Raw genomic sequence first — 19959 nt, forward strand, 5'->3', positions numbered from 1 at the left:
AAAAAGAAAAAAGATAAAGAAAAGTAGAATAAATAAAAGTAGAGGAAAATCGATTAAAACTAAATAAAAAAGAATTGCATTTATAAATAAATTAAATGACAACAAAAAAGAAAGATATGTCTTCGATTAAAATTAAAAGGCAAAAAAATTACGTTTGGAAATAAACTAAAAGAAAAAAAAAAAGAAAATAAAAATGAAATGTGTGTGCCGATTCGAAGTACGATGATGCATTAAACGACCATGAATATCGACAAAAAATTGTATTTCAGTAAAGTAAACACTAGCTCTAATAAATTGCATTCTGTCGCAAGTGACTTTTTATTATTTGATTTAAAAATGTCGAGGTATTGAACGCCGATGCAATATTTCGATAATTGCTAGCATCGGTATTTCTTTATCGTTTAAAATGAAAAAAAAAAAAAAACAAAAAGAAAGATAAATATTCTATTTTTCATGCGTTTCCAATAATTTCGTGGTTTCGACCAAAGTTTCCGTTTGACTTACGGCTTAAGTTTACCTCGAGGACGATTAATTTATCTGAGATATTTCCCTTTCTCGTCTTCTCCTTTTGCCACGGTTGGGAGTTAAAGTTTTTGGTGACTCGTGGCTATGGTTCCTGGTGGCCCTTTATACATACCACGTCTTTCATTTCCGTTTACGGAGGTTTAATTATCGGCTGTAAATCAAAAAGCGAAAGTGGAAGGAACCACTGTGATGAGAAGAAGGGTTCGGGGCAAGGAAAAGGTTAGGGTACATCGATAAATCTCGGTCAAGTACTTCGCACCGGAAAAGTCGAACGAAATCACAACGATTCCGGCAAGAAAATAAACTTCTTCTTTGTCGTTTTAGACTTTTTTTACGGATGAAATTGTTATTCTCTATGTATCGTTCGATTACTATTGGAAAATTAATTCATTCATTATTTGCTATATTGATATTCTCCTAAAAGATATATTGTTTATTTTAAGATAAAAATTTAAACGAAAACCGATAATTTCAATCCTTTATAAATAAAAGTAGAAATACTTGTATAAATAAGGGGAGGAGGAGAGTGTTAACTCATAACTTTTAATATCGAAGTGAATTTTAGAGGGTTCGAAGAAGTTTGATAAATATCAAGGACTTCTTTTAAATACTCTACCAAACTCGTGAGGAAAGTTTTGGCACCTTGGACGCGAATGGTTCGTGAAAAGTTCGATGACTTTTAGAGAGGAAATAGCTGCGAACGAAGGAAAAATCGTTTGACTTGATGTTTGTTGACGCTGCCTCGATTAAAAAATCCGTACCAGTCTCCGGTTCTTAAATAAAGTTTCCTTCTATATAATATCCAAATATGATGATATTATTTCGATTAGTTTTTTTTTTTCTTTTTTTCGTATAAGTATTATGTATTATATAACACATACACGTAAATGGATGGTAACAGAACAAACTTGTGTATTTAAATTCGTTGACATGCCTGATAAAACGTATGGACTGGTCGTGGATCACGCTTCGTTGAGAATTAATTATCGATCCAAACTGAAATATTCCGTGTAAACGAGAGTTCGAGTTAAATTCCGTGCCAAAAATGCGTCAATACTCGACATCGATTAAACCAAAGTTCATGTCGTTATTTTTCTTTTTCTTTTTCTCTATTATCATTATTGATGCTATTACTTATAGTCGACAAAACTGGTGGAAACTGTTCATTATATTGATTTCCATTAGAAATGGAATTCAATTAATTTTACCGATATATTATAAAAATCAAATATATTTGAATATCTGTGTAAACATTGAATTTGTGGTTTATTGTTTTACATTGTCATATAATATAATATTATTCAAGTTAAATGAATAAATCTAATTTACTTTTCACAGTAAAATTTATATTAACGATTTATTTTATAATGAATAACGAATAAGATCCGATTATAATCGTGGAATGATTGAGCATATTGCAAAATTCAAAGATTAGAATAATTTATAGGAAATTAATAAGGCGATCGATATTTTACAATATTAATACGAAAGAAAATTGATTTTAGTCATAGGAACTATTGAATAATAAAATTATTGTAAAATTAACAATGAATAAAATCGAGGTAAAAGATGGTAATAATTTACAGACACACGTTTCTTCTAAAGTCTCTGAAATTGATTCGATAATTTAAAAGAAGAAAAAGAGAGTGAGAGAGAGAAAAGACCATGATCTTAAAGATAAGGACGTTGAAATAACGACTAGGCGTGTACCCCGAAGTCGAGTCAAATCCACGAGGGGTTAATATCGCGAGCGTTAGAGGTTGGAGTATTTGAAGGAGTCAGAGAACAAGAGAGAAAGAAAAAAAAGGAAGGGTAAAGTGAAAGAAGAAGAAGAAGAAGAAGAAGAAACAGAAGAGACCCTTGGCCCTTGACAAGAAGGTAAGAAAAGAAAAATATAAAAGCCAGCCAAAAAGAAAGAAAGGAATAAACGACGAAATGATTCGTAATGAGAAGAAAGAGAAGTGCCAAAGTCCTAGCTGTTGGTCAACGTGTACCTTCTTCGTGTCTCGTTGAGATTCCAAAGCGAATAAGAAAGGATGAGATGAGAGAAAGGAAAGGGTAGTAAAAGGGTATAGTAGTATATAACAGAGCTTGGAAAAAGTTCTTCGTTTGTCTTGCTCGTCTCCCTGCAACATTGATCGATCTTTTTTCTCTGTGTTTCTCTTTTTTTTCTTCTTTTTTTTGGGACCAGGAATAACCTCGTAAAGTACCACGTTGGAATTCGATCGGACTATCGGAAAAGCCTTTCCTTCGAGTGCTCTTCTCCAGATGGACAGTAACGACAGAGTGAGCGCGGTAACGAAGGCACTCGCTTTTCCCTCGAGTGACACTTGTATCGTCTCTCTTTACTCGAAACCTCACTCTCCCTCTCTCTCTCTCTCTTTCTCTATCGATTTCTCTTAGTACTCCATCTTCAAAATCCAATTCGTCGATTTACGCGTGTTGACAATTACTTTTCGTTAACAAGTTTATTCGCGATAGATATACGGGGAGGGGAGGGTGTCTTATTTCAATAAATTAGAAGCTATACCATTGCTATTATTGGGTAAATAATCAAACGATCTCTCGGTTTAAATGTATTCAATTAAAATCCTATACAATTAAGGTGGTCTAATTAAAATGAAATCCCTTTCATCCGACGATTCATCCATCGTCAGCCATTACGTAACGACTTTTCGCCAAAAACAGAGCGCGCTTCAAAAGTTTTAGATACTTTCTGCCAAGGACAAGTTTTCCTCTCTTCGAAGAGATAAGCCTAAAGACAATAGGGTGGCAGTAGGAAATGACAGTGTGGAAGACTCGGAGATCTAACCCAGATTAAGGGTCGTGAAATTTTCCCACTACCTGTTCCCTTACTTCCCAGTACCGTTTTCCCCTTCACTCTTCCCATCTATCCATCTCTATTCCTCTTCCTTACGTCTCTCTTCACGTCGTTTTATAAACTTGCTGAATCCCCCACTAGCAAAAGTATCTCCTTGAGTTCTCGCTCGAAACACTTGCCGAGCTACATGGATAAGGAAAGAAATAAAAAGGTTTGGTAGGTAGGGAAAGAAGATCCTTTTCCATCTTTTTCATTCTTTCTTTCTCCCTTCCCACTCTTTTTCTCCTTACTTTTTTCTTTCTCTTTCTATCTTTCTCGATGTACTAAATCCCTGTAGTGCTACCCAAGGCACGACGTAGTATTTGAGAGAAAGTACAGAGCTACGTTCCTCTCGTTTTCTTCTTTAAGACTGTCCTCGAGCGTTTCTCTAATATGGCATAATTTATCGGTATCGGCCCCAGGAAAACGACCTTTCGCGAATTTATGACCGTCTGGTACTGGATGACGTTACTAATACTATATTTTTTTGTATATCTATATTATATTGCCAGCACCGAATCGGTCATCGTCGTTCGGTCGTCTCATGAACGAGCTAGACAACTCAAAATTATTACTTAAAGTCGAGCCACTCTTATATTTAATAATACAAGGTAGACCCAGACGGGCATCGTTTAAAGCAGAAGTTTTATTAAATATTTTATTTGTTCTCTATACGCGTTCATATATATATAAATAAAATATACGTAAATGTATGGGATAAAATATTTAAATTAGAATACTTGAATACGATTGATTCAATAGCGATTAAAATAACTTTAGGTGAGAATTATATCTTCTTTATTTGATGAACGATATCAAATGTTCTTCCAGTATTATCATTTAATTATCTTATTTTTTATTTATTTAATGTAAGTTTTACATTTATTTGAATATTCGTATTATATGTCAAGAAAGGTATATTCGTTATTTTCAAGCTCGCTTTATTCCTAATAATTTACCACTAACTGTGGTAAAACGATGCGTTAATCTACGAACAGCAAAGCCAATCTTGGATCTATGCAAATACAATTACCACCCCTCCCTATCCTTTCGCTATTGAGCCTCGGTTCGTAGTCCTCTCGGCTCGGAGATCGGTCGGTTCTTATCAGGTCGTTCCTCAGAGTATCCTGCAAACGAGGCAGGATCATCCCGAGGACTATGTTAATGCAATGGGGAGAGCCTTATCCCACAGGATTAGTTGGCCTCGCGAACCGTCCCTTTTCTTTTTTTTTTTCTTCTTCTTACCTTTCTATTTTTCCTACGCGTGAGAGCTCGCGTATACATTTAAGCGAATCGATCGAACTTATCTGCAAGATCGTTAAAAACTTTCTCTCGACCAATCACCCTTCTTATCGTCATTTTGGGCTGCCAGTCGAAAATTCTTAAGTCGTGTCGATAATCGATTTTAATCGGATTATCTTCGTTCTATCGGAAATTTTTTATTAACACCCCACGAACCATTCTATTAAAGGAAGTTTTCTTATCATAGATACATTATTTTACTTTATTCAAAAATTCATGTATTTTACCTATCTTACGTCGTCGTTTTATTCTAATAAACTTTCTATACTTATACTGTTTGTTATAATAAATGTTATATAAATAATATATAATTTATTCTAATATAATTCTTACTTAGAACATTTACATTTATGAATCGAATTGAAAGTATAGTTATTAACTATTTACATTAGATTATGAATGGGTAGTCGAATTTATTAGCTGTCAGTGAATTTATGTTCTTTTTTTATCTTTCTCTTAAAATAATTAATAGCTTCGACTAATCCGTAGTCATTAGCTGAAGGAGAAACCATCCGGTGAATTTAAAATAATGAAAATAAAAAAGGGTAGAACATTCGAAGAAGCGAGATTTTTATAGCTCGTAAGAAACGGAACAATGGAATCGTGGATTATTGTACTGTTGCTTCTTGCAAATCGTTAGTATAGCAAGAATGAAAATAACGATGCGAGTAACGTGCGACCAGTTGTGCTTTCTATTCTCAACTGGCTCGTAAGCAAGAAAGAGAATAGGTGTGTATAATATCATCATAGTCTTGATACAGGATTATGGAAGCAAGTTCGTTAAACGTTTTGCACGGTAACGTTAACACCGTCTTTGTTAAAAGAGTTGAGTTTAAGTCAATGAGGTTTACAAATCGAGGATTAAACTTCCTTCCTTTAACGCAATTTTTCTTTGTTTTAATCGACCTTAGAAGCTATAAAGAAATTTTCAACCGTATAAGTTAACAGGAGAAAATGTCTTATTACGTTGTGAACAAAAAAACCTCGAATATCATAACAACATTTTTTTCTTTACTTTTTAATCATCCATTTCATTCGAATTCAATTTGAGGTAAACCATTTGTTACGAATTTAATGTCAACCAAAGAGGAAGGAGACCGTCTGAGTATTCGTGAAAATCGTGTCTGACTCGTGCGTGACATTAACTACTGCCACATTAGCAGTATACTAGTACTTTCCATTACGAAAGCAAGTAATATAAGAAAAGAATATTAAAAAGAGCCGAAGAATATTTTTCTTTCTACGACTAGAATATATACCAAAAAACGTGTATCTGGTTATTTTTCGTTTCCAATTGATATGCAAATGAACGATAGACGAACATGTAAAATGCAGAATAGCAACATTCCCTGGCAGATTCCTACTCGAAATTGCCGTAAAATATTCGGATACAGAGATGTAGTAGGTACGTTAGGTATTTCATCGATTCTTACATTTGTCCCACGAGAATATACGTAGCTAGGAGAAAATTTGTAAAACGCGATGATACGAGAGGATCTTAGCAAAAGATAGAAAATAATGTTTTAAACGAAGAAAGAAAGATAGTAAAGAAGTTTCTTTTTCTTTTTTAATTAGAATCGCAAGAAGAAAAAATAAAAGAGGGAGTTTCTTGCAATTATTTTACTACCGCTATCTCTCTTTTTTATATTTCATTATATTTTTTCTATTTCTTTTTTTTTTTTCGTCATAGAAACCGCGAGAAAAGTAGTCGGAGTTGTTGATTTTCCGCGAAAGCAGGATGTTTTCGCAAAGCTCGCCAGTCTGCTCGAGAACGTAGTAAGGTCGATGTGGCCAAAAATAATCGTACCACCTCCTTTCTCTCTCTCTCCCTCTTCGTTTGTCTTTTTCTTTCTTTCTTTTCTCGTCGTCCACGGCCACGGCCAGTCGAGGCGAAGTTTCGCTCGTAAAAACAAAGTTACACTCACTGTCTCTACGCGAGCTTATCTAGCTCGTTTCTAGCAGCAGTTATAGTCGTCCAGATAACGATGCTTGCGGACTCCAACGAAGCACATCGTCGCTTCACTCGCGACACTCGCGAGCTTACTTCAGAGTTTTTGCGAGCTTTTCGAGCCAACCCGTCTACGGTACTCTAACTAATACAAGCTTATACCTTTCCCACTCGTTTATTTCCTTTTATTTTTACTTTTTTTTTCCTTTACCTGTCTCATATTCTGAAGTATGGAGATCTTTCCCTCTACTTTGAGATAAGATGGCTTTATTGCAAGTCGTTCGAAGAAGAGGAGTGCGAGAGAGAGAGAAAGAAAGAAAAAGGGAAAGAAAGAAAGAGAGAGAGAGAGAGTTAGACCAACTATTTCGCGCCAAGTCGATATCGATAACGGAAAATTAAAGTGCTCTTCGTAAAGTAAGAATACACTTTTATCGTCTAGCGCAAAGACTCTAGTGATCATATATCGTTCATCCACGATGCTTTTACGTTTTAAATATTTCAAAGTTTATACGTCTAACGAATGTCTCATACTAAATGTGATCTTTTTACGAATGAAAAATAGAATCGTTATTGTGCCATACGGGAATGATATTATTTCATACGAAACTTAGGCTTTATCGATTTTCTGACATCCGTTCGTTACTTCAGAGAGTTGTTATTATTCTATTAGATCGTTGCATAGTTTCTGTCATATTATTGGGTTAAAATAAAATTGATGTCATTTGTTAAAGAAAATAATGTAATTATCTAACAATATCTACGTTTATATTAGTCATTGTTATCTACAACTTGTCTTAATTTAATGGGCAGCTTGTCAATTACCAGACGTTTACAGAGAAAGAATTTTAATTTAAGGACACGAAATACGAAAAAATTTATGCATTGACCTCATAATTAAGGATATTATATTAACAAGAAAAATTAGAGAAAGAGAGAGAAATACAATTCTCAGAGGTTAAAATGTAAATAAGTTTGGCTCAATAAAATTGGATAAAGATTAATTTCATAATTTTTATTTTTATTTATGATTGAACATTTGATTAAAAAAAAAATGACCTTAACTGTATTTAGTTGTGGTTTTAACAGTTTCAATATTTCGTTAGATGTTCGAAGACTATCATGAAAAAAAAGAAAAATTCTTTTCGTTTATTTGATTATTTTTTCATAAAGAATCCCATCCGTATATAGATTTGCATATACACTAATACATCGAAACGGTCGACGACGTTTCTTCGACGATGCGTTGCTTAAACCATAAAACGACTGAAATAAGCGCCTGCGCAGTTCGATTTAAAATAACGAATATACGAAGGCTAACCACCGAGACTGTGGCACGTGATGCAAGACTTTTTACGACGACCGCCTGCGGTTGGGATTATGTTGCTTCGTGCGAACAGTCAACGTTTTAATAATGACTCTATGTAACTATTTTTCACCTCTTGGAAACAAATTGCTTCTCTTATATTTTTCTCAGCATCCTATTTTCTGAGTTTTTCATTTAATTTTCTTTACAACTTACTACTTTCTTAATGCGTGGTATCCCATCATAAACAATCTATCTAAAAATATAATATCACCGAAATTGTTTAAAAAAAAAAATGTTTATATGTTTCTGTTATGTTAGGGGTTTAAGAAAAAAAGAAACTTTCGGTTTGAATTTAAAAGAAGATATTCTGTATTAATTATAAAGTACGATGTTTTATACAAAAATATGATTTATTTTTAAAGTTTTTTCGAAGTTCTTAGATATCTTGTGTTTTTTCTTTTTTTAAAGTTCCTTCAGGATTAAATTGCAAAATTCGAAGGATAACGATAATCTTTCGTCGCCACGTCGTGGTTGTATAGAGGGGGACTTCTAATATACGACTCCTTCACGTTCTTACGCAGTTGCGATCGGGGATTGTCAAATCGCGTTAAAACTCCCTTTTCCGATAAGCGATTATGTTCAACGAACCTTTCGCACTTACGCACGACATCACGAAGCCCTTTTGGGATTTAACGAGTCCGCGTTCGAATCGTTTCGACCTGCTAATCGATGTAGAAAAAAAAAACGTAGAAAAAAGAGAAATACAGAAACAAGATACTTTTTCTTCTTCTTCTTCTTCTTCATCTCTCTTGTTCTTTAAATTACTCTTTTTTTTCTAATTTTTTCTTTTTTTATTGCGATCGTTCACGATTTATCTCGTCGGCTTGTAGAAGACGCCGACGAATCTCTTTCTTTTATCTTTGACAATACATTATTTCACTAGTTCAACGATTTAACGATAGAATTTTTTTCAACGAGTTTCGCGATTTTTTTTTTACCGAAAAGGGCTAAAGAGGAGAGAAAGATAGGTCGAGATTGTACGAATGGAATAAAGAATACGACGTGCAGCAGAATCGGAGGTAAACGTCGAAATTTTCAGGAAGTTTCACGTACTCTTCCACCTTTTCGATTTATCAGAGACAGAATGAAAAAGATAGAAAGAGAATGGGAGAAAGATAGATAGAAAGATAGATAGATAGATAGATAGATAGGTAGATAGATAGATATATAGAGAGAAAGGGAGAAAAGCATTGTGAAGAATCGTAAGGCGAGTCTTTCGAGCTAATCTCACTTCCGTTTGCCCTACCCTACCGTACAATGGAACTTAATTGACCGGAAGAAGACGGCGCTATTTTCTACGAAAACGGTTTTCGCCAGCGTACGCGTAGTATATTTATCTACTATACTACGAATGTTCCCCTCCTCCCTTTTAATTAGTTCACATTATGCGGGCCACGGTGACGTAGTCTTCGTTATCCTCTAATTTTCAATATATTATACTATCTTCTGTCCCGTCGGTTTCTTTCCTTTTACCTCGTGAACTTTTAATTTAATGAGAAAAATGATAAACGTACCCGTTTAAGGGCGATTGAATCGTTACATTAATCGTCGACATATTAATTAAAAATACAACGATTTAATACGTATTGAAATCATTTTGCTTTTCTTTTTTTTAAGCGATTCGTTTAACATAGAAAACACAAAACAGAAGGAACAAATGGGTTGTTTTAATCTATGACCAATAATTGTTGAAAATTTTTCACGATTTAATTTTTTACTTCTTTTTTATATATTTTTCTTTTTTTTTTATACGAATCGTTGCAAATAAAAACAAAATAGAAAAGGGGGAAATTAAACGTAAGCGATGTTGACGAAATGGGAAAAATATAAAAAAAAAAGAAAAATCTATATTCAAGGATAATTATATTCTCGAATGGAGAAGGTTAGTTCGGTACAAATAATCGGTCGAATTCCTGCAGGATTGTAAACAGTACGCGAATCCGACCGCTTGTAAACCAAGCGTACTTTTTACGTAGTTGGCCAATAAAGCCGGAGCCGCGACGATTTTTCGATGTACACGAAAGCGTGGAGAATGCGCAAAGAGATTTTCAATTCGAATTCCAACTTCCCTCGCTTACACAAACACATACATACGTATGTACATGCGTAGATACGTATGTACGCGTGTACACAGAGTATACACAGAACGAACGTTTTAATCACCGTTCCAAATTGGCCCTTCCGATATTTCAACGTTTACCTGTTCTTCTTTTTCTTTTTCTCATTCTTTCTCTTTTTCTTTCTCACCCATTCTATCTCAAATTCTTCTTTTTTCTCATTTTTTGTTTCAAAGAGAGAACAATCACAGAAAGGAAGCAATCGACGTAAAGCTGGCCGAATTGCAACATTCTTCGATACTTTGCTTGACCATTGTTTCTGCATAGGGGAAATATACATACATATGTATATACATAGACAAAGAGAAAGAGAGAGGGAGATATCGAGAGTCGGTGTGAGTGATTCGTCAGAGTGGGGGTTAAGGATAGTTGCCTCTGGACAAGAGGGATGAATAGTTAATTTTTCGTCGGCGCCGCATAAAGTGGGGCAGTGTGTTGTATCCCGTCGGTCGGTACTACCACCCTCGTAATTTTCATTCTCTATCGGTATTCCCTCACATACATATACTATATATAACTATACCTATACCTATACCTATATCTATATCTATATCTATACCTATACTACTCCTGGATGCAGTGCATTGCACCTGCATTCGCGCGAGCGTAGCCACGTTTCGTGCGCTCACCGTCGCCGACGATGTCGATGAAAGGTTCTAATTTCCATACGCGTCGTGCACCCGAATCGTGAATTTCTATTTCCCTCCGAAACTTCACCTATACCTTTCAAGTTTCAACGTATGCATATATGTATATATTTATATCTATATATATAATAATATATATAGGTATATGCACGTTTATATCCACGTATGAATAGAAATGTGTGTGTTTATATATATAGCATTGTACGCCTATAAAATATGTGTATTTATGTACGAATAGTTATATACTGTATATCTTTTTACATTCGTGTTTATATGTATGCATGATCATTTATACGTATTATCGGTTAAAAAGAAACAAAACAAAAGTAAACAGAAAAATTATAGACACGAAGCGTATGGTCGTCAGTCCGATTCGCCATTAACGATATTTTCAATTTTGTTTCCCCTGTTGAACATAAAAGGCCGTAAACCAAAGCGTTATCGTGCATGAAATCCTGTTCGATAGGCCAAACTCTGAATTCTAATGGAACAGAATGTGTTGTGTCTGGTGATATAAATATGGGTATAAATATATGATATATGATTCTTTTTTATTAATATCACGTTTGATCTATTATGTCTTTCTTTATTATTTGAAATAAAATAACACAACTGATAGGAAGATACTCTGTCGAATGTTTATTCATTATGCGAAAGCATTTCATTTTATTCAAGCTCGCTGGGTAGATAATCGGGAATTATATTCGTACAGTGCGAGTGCATTCGTTTAGTGAAAATCGTGACATTAATACTCGATCGATTCAGTTATATATATATATATATATATATGTGTATGTTATGTGTTAATGTTTTCAAAGTGGCGCTAACGCGTACACAGGTAATGTTGATTAGGCGGGAAAAGAGAATTTTCTCGTTGCACGTTTAATCGGCTATTTTATTTAGCTCGTTACTTAAGTCGTTTACTTTAAACTGATTAGCACGTTTATTTACGCATAGGATATTCGCATTGAAAATTTATCACAAAATATAGGTTACTCTTTAATAATCTATTAAATAATTCATCGAATTATGAGTTATATATATACAATAATACAGTATGTTGGTTACGTTGATCATAAAACATTGCGTTAAAATTTTCTACAATTTAATTAAATCCATTAATCATGATCACTTATGTCTCTCGCGTGTAAATGAAACACGCAATGAGAAACGCATTAATCATATTTGTCATAAAGTAGATGAGTTTTTGTTTCTTCTCCGAGACTTTCTATTTAAACATTATTATTAGTTAAAAGTATTTTTGATAATGTTGTTGCTAGTCTATACGCATACGTACACTACTATTAATATTTAAAAAATAATAATATATATTACAAATGCTACAAAAAAGAAAGCAAAAGTAATATTAAAAAGAAAATAAATATCTATGATGTATTTGAAAATATATTTTAAGAGAGAGAGAGAGAGAGGAAGATAAAAAAAAGAAACAAGAAAAAATGGTAGAAATCAATTTGGGCTTGTTGTCGTCGAAGCTATTTCCGGTTTACCAAAGTCCATCGGGTTCAGTTGACAGCGTGGGCCGGCTCGTAAAACCAACGAAGAGATTCCTCGTAGTCACGAGCTTTAGCAAAGGGTATAAAGACAACGTCCTCTCTCTCTCTCTCTCCCTCTCTCTCTCTCTTCTGGCAAACAACGACGGATCGAGAGAAACAAACGCAATTCGCAGCACGTAACTCGTTGCAGAAGTACCCGCGGCATGCGGTAAAGCTGCGCGTGGATATGTAGGAAACGGCGTGGGTGTGCACGGTAGTGGGTGGTGGATGGGTAGAGATGGTTAGAGTCCCTCGTGCGGTATAATGCAACGTGCGAAAGGAAGATTTATGCACGAACCCGAACCGGAAAACCGAGTGCACTTTGCCCAGCCCAACGATGCACTTTGCTGGAATGTGTCACCGCCTGCCGTCGCTCGAAGCATCCAGTTTCGACGAGCCGCCGACCGTTCGTTGGTTTCCCAAACGGTTCTTCCTGATATATAGAGAGGGTTAGTAGTCGAAAGCTATGCTCTCTCGATATCGGACAATTCGATCTCATTAACCATCGATATCCTAACCCCTCTAGCGATTGGATAAGCCTGAGCTATCGCGATTCATCGAATCGAGTCATGTCACACGCATCGTTTTCCTCTTTGGAAATCCTTCCTATGTAACTTGTAGATAATTAGCTTTGACAATTTTCCATTTATATACAATTTATTATTATTGATTAAATTCTATTATTTATTAATTATACATTGACAATCGTAGTTACGTGAATATACAATTATAATTTTATTCAAATGGTTATTTTTCTTTTTTGTATAAAATGTATTTTTATAAAAGGAAGTTACTGAGTTGTAAGATAAAGTATCATGTCGCTTATGCGTAGTCGAAAATCCCAAGAGATATGGTTTTAATCATCGCTGTTATTTTTTCGAAAGAACTTGTTGATTGAGCATCTCACATTTGTCTCGAAACGGCGTATGAAAAGACATGTAACCGGGCAACAACAACCATGTTCCTTTCACTTCTCTATTTCTTTCTTTTTTCTTCATCTTTTGAAAATCTAAAGGCAAAAAAAAAGAGAGAGTGAGAGACAACGTGCGAGAGATTTGTGTATTTTGACGAGTTTCGTTCGCTCGTCAGGACCGGATGTCTCCATCCCGGAGACTCGAGGTGTGACCAGCTGTCTCTCGCTTTCGGCTTTTCCATCCAATGAAGAAGCCCTTTTATTTCTCTCTCTTTTCCTCTTTCCTACGTTGGACGGTGCCACGCATCGTTACAAATGCAAATAACCTTGCTCGTGTGTATTTTTTCCACTTTATAGCTTACACGATAATGGGGAAAAGGTAATTCGCCGACAGAAAAAAAAGCTCTTCGACGTACGTGAAAAGGGCTTGACACGTCGTATACTTCCCATTTGTATCTTTCATATTTAGATTTTGTATTTATAACGTAACTAACACTCGTTTTTACAGTAGCCAAGATGATTAATATCATTACTTTTTTTCTGCCTTTCTAAGCAATTTTTAATATCATTTTTACTTATTTGAAGAAGTAAAAAAAATAAATAAAACGCGTTAGAAAAATCTTGGTAATTTTATCACTTTTATTAGAACATTGGGTTACTGGGTCGAACAGTTGTTTTTAACGAACGTCGTGGAAACTTGAAACGTTAAAAGTTCTTGAAAAATACAAAAATAATTGTTGGATGTATATATATATACGGATACATACGTAGATTGAAGGAAAACAAAATAGAAAAAAATAAAGAAAGGAAAAAAAGGAATAAAGAAAATGTGTTAAAATACCGCCACCCCGTATTTTAATTCGAGTACGAAATTCTTCAACGGTGGCGAACTACAGCGTTAAAAAAAAATCTCATAATTATTCGACGAAAATAAGGAGGGAGGTAGTGGAGGTGGGGACCGAGTGGAAAAATTTTTAAAAATATTTCTGGCGTGCCCTACGAGCCAAAATTCTCGCAAATTCTTCATCATTTTCAGCTTCGAGTAGGTTTTATCCGATCCGCGGGAGAATACGCGTTATTCTCTCTCTTTCTCTCTCCCTCTCTCCCTCCTATCTTTTTTTTTGCATAGCATGGTGGCGTTTCGGAAAAGCAAAAAAAAATATGAAAAAGAGAGAGAGAGTGTGAGAGAGAGAGAGAGGGAGTGGGAGGGAGGGAGAAGGGAGTAAAAGGGGAGTGAAAAAAAGGTCGAGGGCAGCTCGTCGGACTGGTTGGGTAGCGCTTGCGCCGAAGCGAAGGAATGAACAAACCTTAGGGAGAAAGAGAGAGACAGACTGTTAGAGCCGCCGCTGTCGTTTTACGTTTGTGCGGTGGCGCGACGCCTGGCGTCGTCAGTAGCACGGCGTGCGCCGTCACACTCGCACGTTCATCCTTTCGAAGGTTGCGCGTTACCCACATGTAGTTGAAACACGTTAGTCCCGTTACCCACGTTTTACGTACTAACTCTCATATACTTCTCATATACTTCTTGCTGCTCCTCCAATCTATCGATCATTCGAACTTTATTCAATTTTTCAACTGGTAGATTAAGATAGACAAATTAAATATATATATATAAATAATTAGTGGATAAAAGATAAAAATAAAAAGGTGACAGACTATTATTGATAAGTAAAGAAACAAATTGATAATATTAACGTTTCTAAGGACAAATGCAATCTTTTAATATTTTTATTTTTTGAAAATTATATAAAGAAGATATAGAAGGAGAAAGTGTTTAATTATGATAGGAAAATAATGATTGAAATTAATCAAATTTGTCTATCGAGGATAAATAGAGATATTATTTATTGATGTTCGAGTACGAAGTTTTGATATAAACTTATAAAGACAGTGATTCATTGTAGTGATGAAAATATGACGCTAATTATGATATTAAAAAGAATCATCGATTTTTTGTTACGAATAATAGAAATACAATATAGATAAATAGTGGCTGACGATGACGGGGAGGAGGAGTTATAATTGAAAAAAAGTTTCAACTTTTTAGAAAATAAACAAATAATTATTTGAAGTAATATATCCTAAAAAAGAAAAAAATAATAGACAGGAAATTCGCGATCTATTATTCATTTGTATATCAATACAAATTTTTAATGAAAAATAAATTGCCGTGAATTCATTTATATTTTGTTCTTTTCCTTTCTATTTATTTTTCTTTCGTTACGTACAGTGAGAGTTTTTTGCCGGCCTCGGACACGCTCAAGGCCATCGATTGGAGAGCTTGGAGAACGGCGAGGAGACGACCGAGACCGTCCACGTTTCCTTCCGATATCGTACTCGTTCATTGCGCCCGAGTCGCTTTAACATAAATTGCGATAACATCGATGCTTTTCGCATAATCTAACGAACTTACATCACATACATGTGGCTCGATCATTTTAAACGATCTTTCATTTTTTTTATTTATTTTTATTTTTCTGTTTTTATTTTCATAACAATTATAATTGAAACAAAGTTTCGATTTGTTCCCGTAAAATAGTGAAGTTCATCGATTGGACTGTACCGAAACGATTTTTCCCTCCATTTGTCTCGTTGTAGGTAACAAAAATTAGAAACATAATCGGAAGATAGAAAGAAAGAAAAAAAAAAGGAAAGGAAGCGTTTAGTTAAATTAAAATTTTTTTAATAAAAAGGTATGCGAAAACTGTGAAACCTGTGATCGTGTGTAATAATTCTTAAATCGTGAGATAATAGTTAGGCGCAAAAAAGGATTTCGATATATCGAAGAAAAAATTCGTCGTTGGAATCGGTGGAAGACGACATGGCGACCGGGCAGGATGGCAAGGAATCTCCCAGGTACAGATTTTACGTTCTCAAATTTGTATCTGTAAGTCGCGTTTTTTTTTTTTTTATAATATTTCATACTTTTCAATTTTAATGAATTCTTTAAGACAACCAAACGATACGGAGTCATTGTTAAAGACAGTTCAAGTTGATCCGATAGTTTCGTTCACGAGACAATTTGTAGAAAAGGCAAATAGTCGAACGACGAAGACGAGTTCTTTGAAACATGGGAAATTCAACGTCTTTCCGACGTGTCTTGCACATTTATAAAAGACAGAAAGAGAGAGAGAAAGAGAGAGGCTGACAGAGAATTTCCAACATATACTAAAATCATATTCAAGTGAAAATCAAAGCATTCCTATATTAACATTTTCTCTTTCTCTTCCTCTCTCTCTCTATCTCTCTCTCACACACTTACTCACTTTCACTTACTCACTTTCGTCTTTGTTATGGGCTACATCCCGAAGGAAAGCTTTCTTCGTTCAGAGCAACGAGCGAAAGCGAGCTCATTATCGTCGCGCGAACTTGCAACTAATTGGCAACGGCTGATTAAATCCAACGTATTTTCCAACCATCTCGTATTTTTCTTCGTTTCGATCTCTTTTTCTCTCCCTCCCTCTCTCTCTCTCTCTTTTTCTATTTTTCGAACATAGTGAGCTTACTATAAAGAGGCTCACCTATCCTCGTGCCTTCGCCGCATTCATTCTCAGCTTTGGGGTATGTCCAATTACGAACGAACGATTTTCACAGATTACCAAGCGAATTGCGAAAGCTCACTCGATGAGAAAACCGAGCTGATTCATTATTGCCGGTAGTTGTTCACTATTATCGAACATCGAAATGAAATGAAATTTGAAATTAAATTAAATTCGTGTTCTAGCTATCGATTGACCGAATGATCGATCTCGCTCGATGATATCCTTTCTGTGTTCGCGATAATAATCACAATTGACTTAATAATACAACGACGACAAATGATATACGTTTATGATATCTCTATCGATAAAACTAATTGCCGGTGAAAAAATAATGTCAGTGACGATAATAACGACGAGTCGAAGAAGTCGAAACGTAGCATTGAGAAGCGAAAAACTCGTCTCCCTTCCTCGCGGACACGTAATAACTAATTAAAAACACGCAAATTACTGGAGCTCGTTAGTAGCGGGACATGCGGTCGCATTTTTAATCGACTCGGGTCGATGCGCGTATAGATGTACTGTACACATATATGTATGTGTTAATATATATATATATATATATACATCGAGAACTCGATCGAATGAGTCTCTTTGGAAAAGAACAATCGAACGTTGGATCGTAATTATTTGTCGAGCGTTGCTCCGTTATTTCAAAATAACGTTGTTCGTGCGAGCAAGCGAGCAGGTAAATGCTCGAAGGGTCGAGTGAGTGGTTCGCGTAGGAAAAATTCGTTTATATTTTCTCTCTTCCCGCGTGCATGCGTTTATCGAATATTATCGTTCGATCTTTCGCTCTCTCGCGCGGAAGTGTTATTAAAATGAGTCAAATCAAGCTCGTTCGTATATTGGGAGGAGAAATATAAAGTGAGAGAGAGAGAGAGAGAGAGAGAGACGGAAAAAAAGAGAGAGAAAGGTTGAATTTTTTTTTTTCAAGTCCATGTTGAGGGTCGATTTAATTTGTCGACGCGAAAACGATTAACGAGTTCGAACGTGAGTGTGGTTCATTAACGATCAAAGGTACAATCGATGACAAATTTCGATGAATTTGTTTAACTGGGAAGGAATGCGTATGTATCAAGATAAAACAATGTCACTACAATCATCAAATGTTAGTTATATCCGATCGGTTGAATTTCAATGGATGAAATGTGAAATATTTATATATATATGAATTATTTATATTTGAGAATGAGATAAAACGATTAATTCTTTCGGATTACTCTTAAATAGCATTTAGTTAAGAAAAAGAAAGAGACAAAATAGCTATAATAATTTGTTTTTAAATTGACGTAGAAAAGATCTTTGACCTTTCATCTTGATTCTAACATCGCTTATTATATCTTCGCGTTGTTATCGCAAAGGAAAGACTCCAATATTCCGGATATTGTATGAACTGAGGCACGCGATTATTTTTCTTCTTCTTCTTCCTTTTCCACCTCTACCTACTACCTCCACCTACTACCTCCACCTTTTTCTTTACCTCCTCCTTCGTCCGGTTATTACGAAACTTGCTTTCAGTGGCGGTGGTTGGTATACGCTTATACGTGGCACCAGGGAAAAATGTCGGATGTGTGCCCGTAGGGCTTTGTCATTTTCCTCCTCTCGCTATATATCCACCTTCTCGCACTCCGTCTCTTCTCTTCGTTTTCTCTTCAACGTACAAAGACAGCCGCGGGCAATGAAAACGCTCGCGAGAGTGTTTCCATCTTTTTCTATCCCCTTCTATCTCTATCTCCCTCTCTCTCTCTCTCTCTCTGTCTCTCTCTATTTCTTTATCTCTCTTTACCTCTCTCTCTCTTCTTTTTTCTCTCTCTCTTATTTCTTTTTTTTTATTTTTAACACATGACATTGGCAGCTCCTTTTCGCAAGCCTTTTTTACTTTTTTGAAGATCCTTCGGAAGGAAACTGCGTGTGGAGTTATTCTGGACCTTCCGAAGAAGATTCGATGTTTTTTTTTTTTTTTTTTTATTCCTTCGTTTGGCTCGTCGAATCCGATCGAACGGGAGGAAATATTCTTACGTCGAAAATTTTATTCGGTCAGTCGACTTTTCACGATCTCTTCAACGAGAGGGAGAGAGAGAGAAGGAGATATCTTCGACAAGATGAAAGAGGGTCCGAGAGATCTAAAGGGAGAACAAAAAAAAAATAGAAAAAAGGGGAAAGGGCGCTTGAAGGATCACTCGCGAAAGGAACGTCAGCGAGATGACGTACGAAAGACTCATACGAAAGACTCGAAAGAAAGCTTGCGGATTTTACACTTGTAGCTTGAAACGGTGTACCGGTGCTTTGTACCCTTCACCAGTATTTGCTTATCCTTCTTCCTTCTATCTCTATGAAAAAGGACGGGGGGAGCTTGGCTTCTCTCGTAAGCTTTTCTTGCGGGATACGTTTACTGTTTGTTCTGCTAGCGAAATGCTGGCTTACTTTTTTTCTCCTTCTTCGTCTTCTTCTCTCTCTCTCTCTCTTTCTTCTTTTCTTTCTTTCCTCCTTTCTTTCTCCTTTTCTTCACTATTGTCTGAATTCTCTAGTCCTTTCTAGCTTTGTCCTGTTCGATACTTCTTCGAAGTTCTCGAGAGGTAAACAATAAATCCAATATTAACTTAAGATATCACTCTGCCCTTTTCCAAGGATCGAGAAAACCCAAAAAGTTATCTTTCCTTTTTCCGAGTGGACGATAAGATAGAAAATATTTTGTCGATTTAATCCGAATGAATCCAGATTATGTCTTTATTATTACTCGTTGATAAAAGTTTTAAAAAGATTTTTCAATTCTTTCGTACTTCACTTGAGTCAAGCAACATACGATACACGTATTTCTCTAGGTTCTTTCATCGGTTAGTGGTACATGACTAACGAACGATTCTTCTCATCGTAGAAAGGAAACTGTCTCGTCAGCTTCAGTTCACGAGAATGAAGAAGAGAAAACTGGCCGGGATTTCTGTTCAGAAAATTGTGCTGTTGGATTCGGATACCGAGTAAAATAAGGATGAAAGGAAGAAAGAGAGGAAAAGAAAGAAACGAGCTTAATTTGTTTTTCTGTCTTCTCTTTTGGAATCATCTCAATCTTTTCTTTATTATACGTATTTCTCGATAGGGAATAAGGAAGAATGTAGTTTGTATAGAAAATGAGTCTTCTCCTCGAAGATTAGACTTTCTCCAATTTCATTTGAATGAACAAAATAAGGG

The 19959-nt window shown here is 35.4% G+C and overlaps 1 protein-coding gene across 4 annotated transcripts in view; it reads left to right on the forward strand.

The window, feature by feature from the left end:
* Window positions 1-19959, forward strand: part of LOC122516567 (kinesin-like protein CG14535) — a 227040-nt gene that overhangs the window by 58762 nt on the left and 148319 nt on the right. Inside the window, exons 1-2 of one of the 4 annotated variants that reach the window (XM_043634480.1) lie at window positions 14576-14699; window positions 15830-16087. The exons of 2 other annotated variants lie outside the window; for them this stretch is intronic. In XM_043634480.1, coding sequence (XP_043490415.1) covers window positions 16053-16087 — 35 coding nt within the window. In that variant the 5' untranslated portion in view covers window positions 14576-14699; window positions 15830-16052. Of the gene's footprint in view, window positions 1-14575; window positions 14700-15011; window positions 16088-19959 lie in introns of those variants that run through there. One more of the 4 variants, XM_043634479.1, reaches the window with a different exon arrangement.

Source organism: Polistes fuscatus, unplaced genomic scaffold (genome assembly GCF_010416935.1).
Source record: "Polistes fuscatus isolate 324 unplaced genomic scaffold, CU_Pfus_HIC Scaffold2, whole genome shotgun sequence".
Taxonomy (NCBI): Eukaryota; Metazoa; Arthropoda; class Insecta; order Hymenoptera; family Vespidae; genus Polistes; species Polistes fuscatus.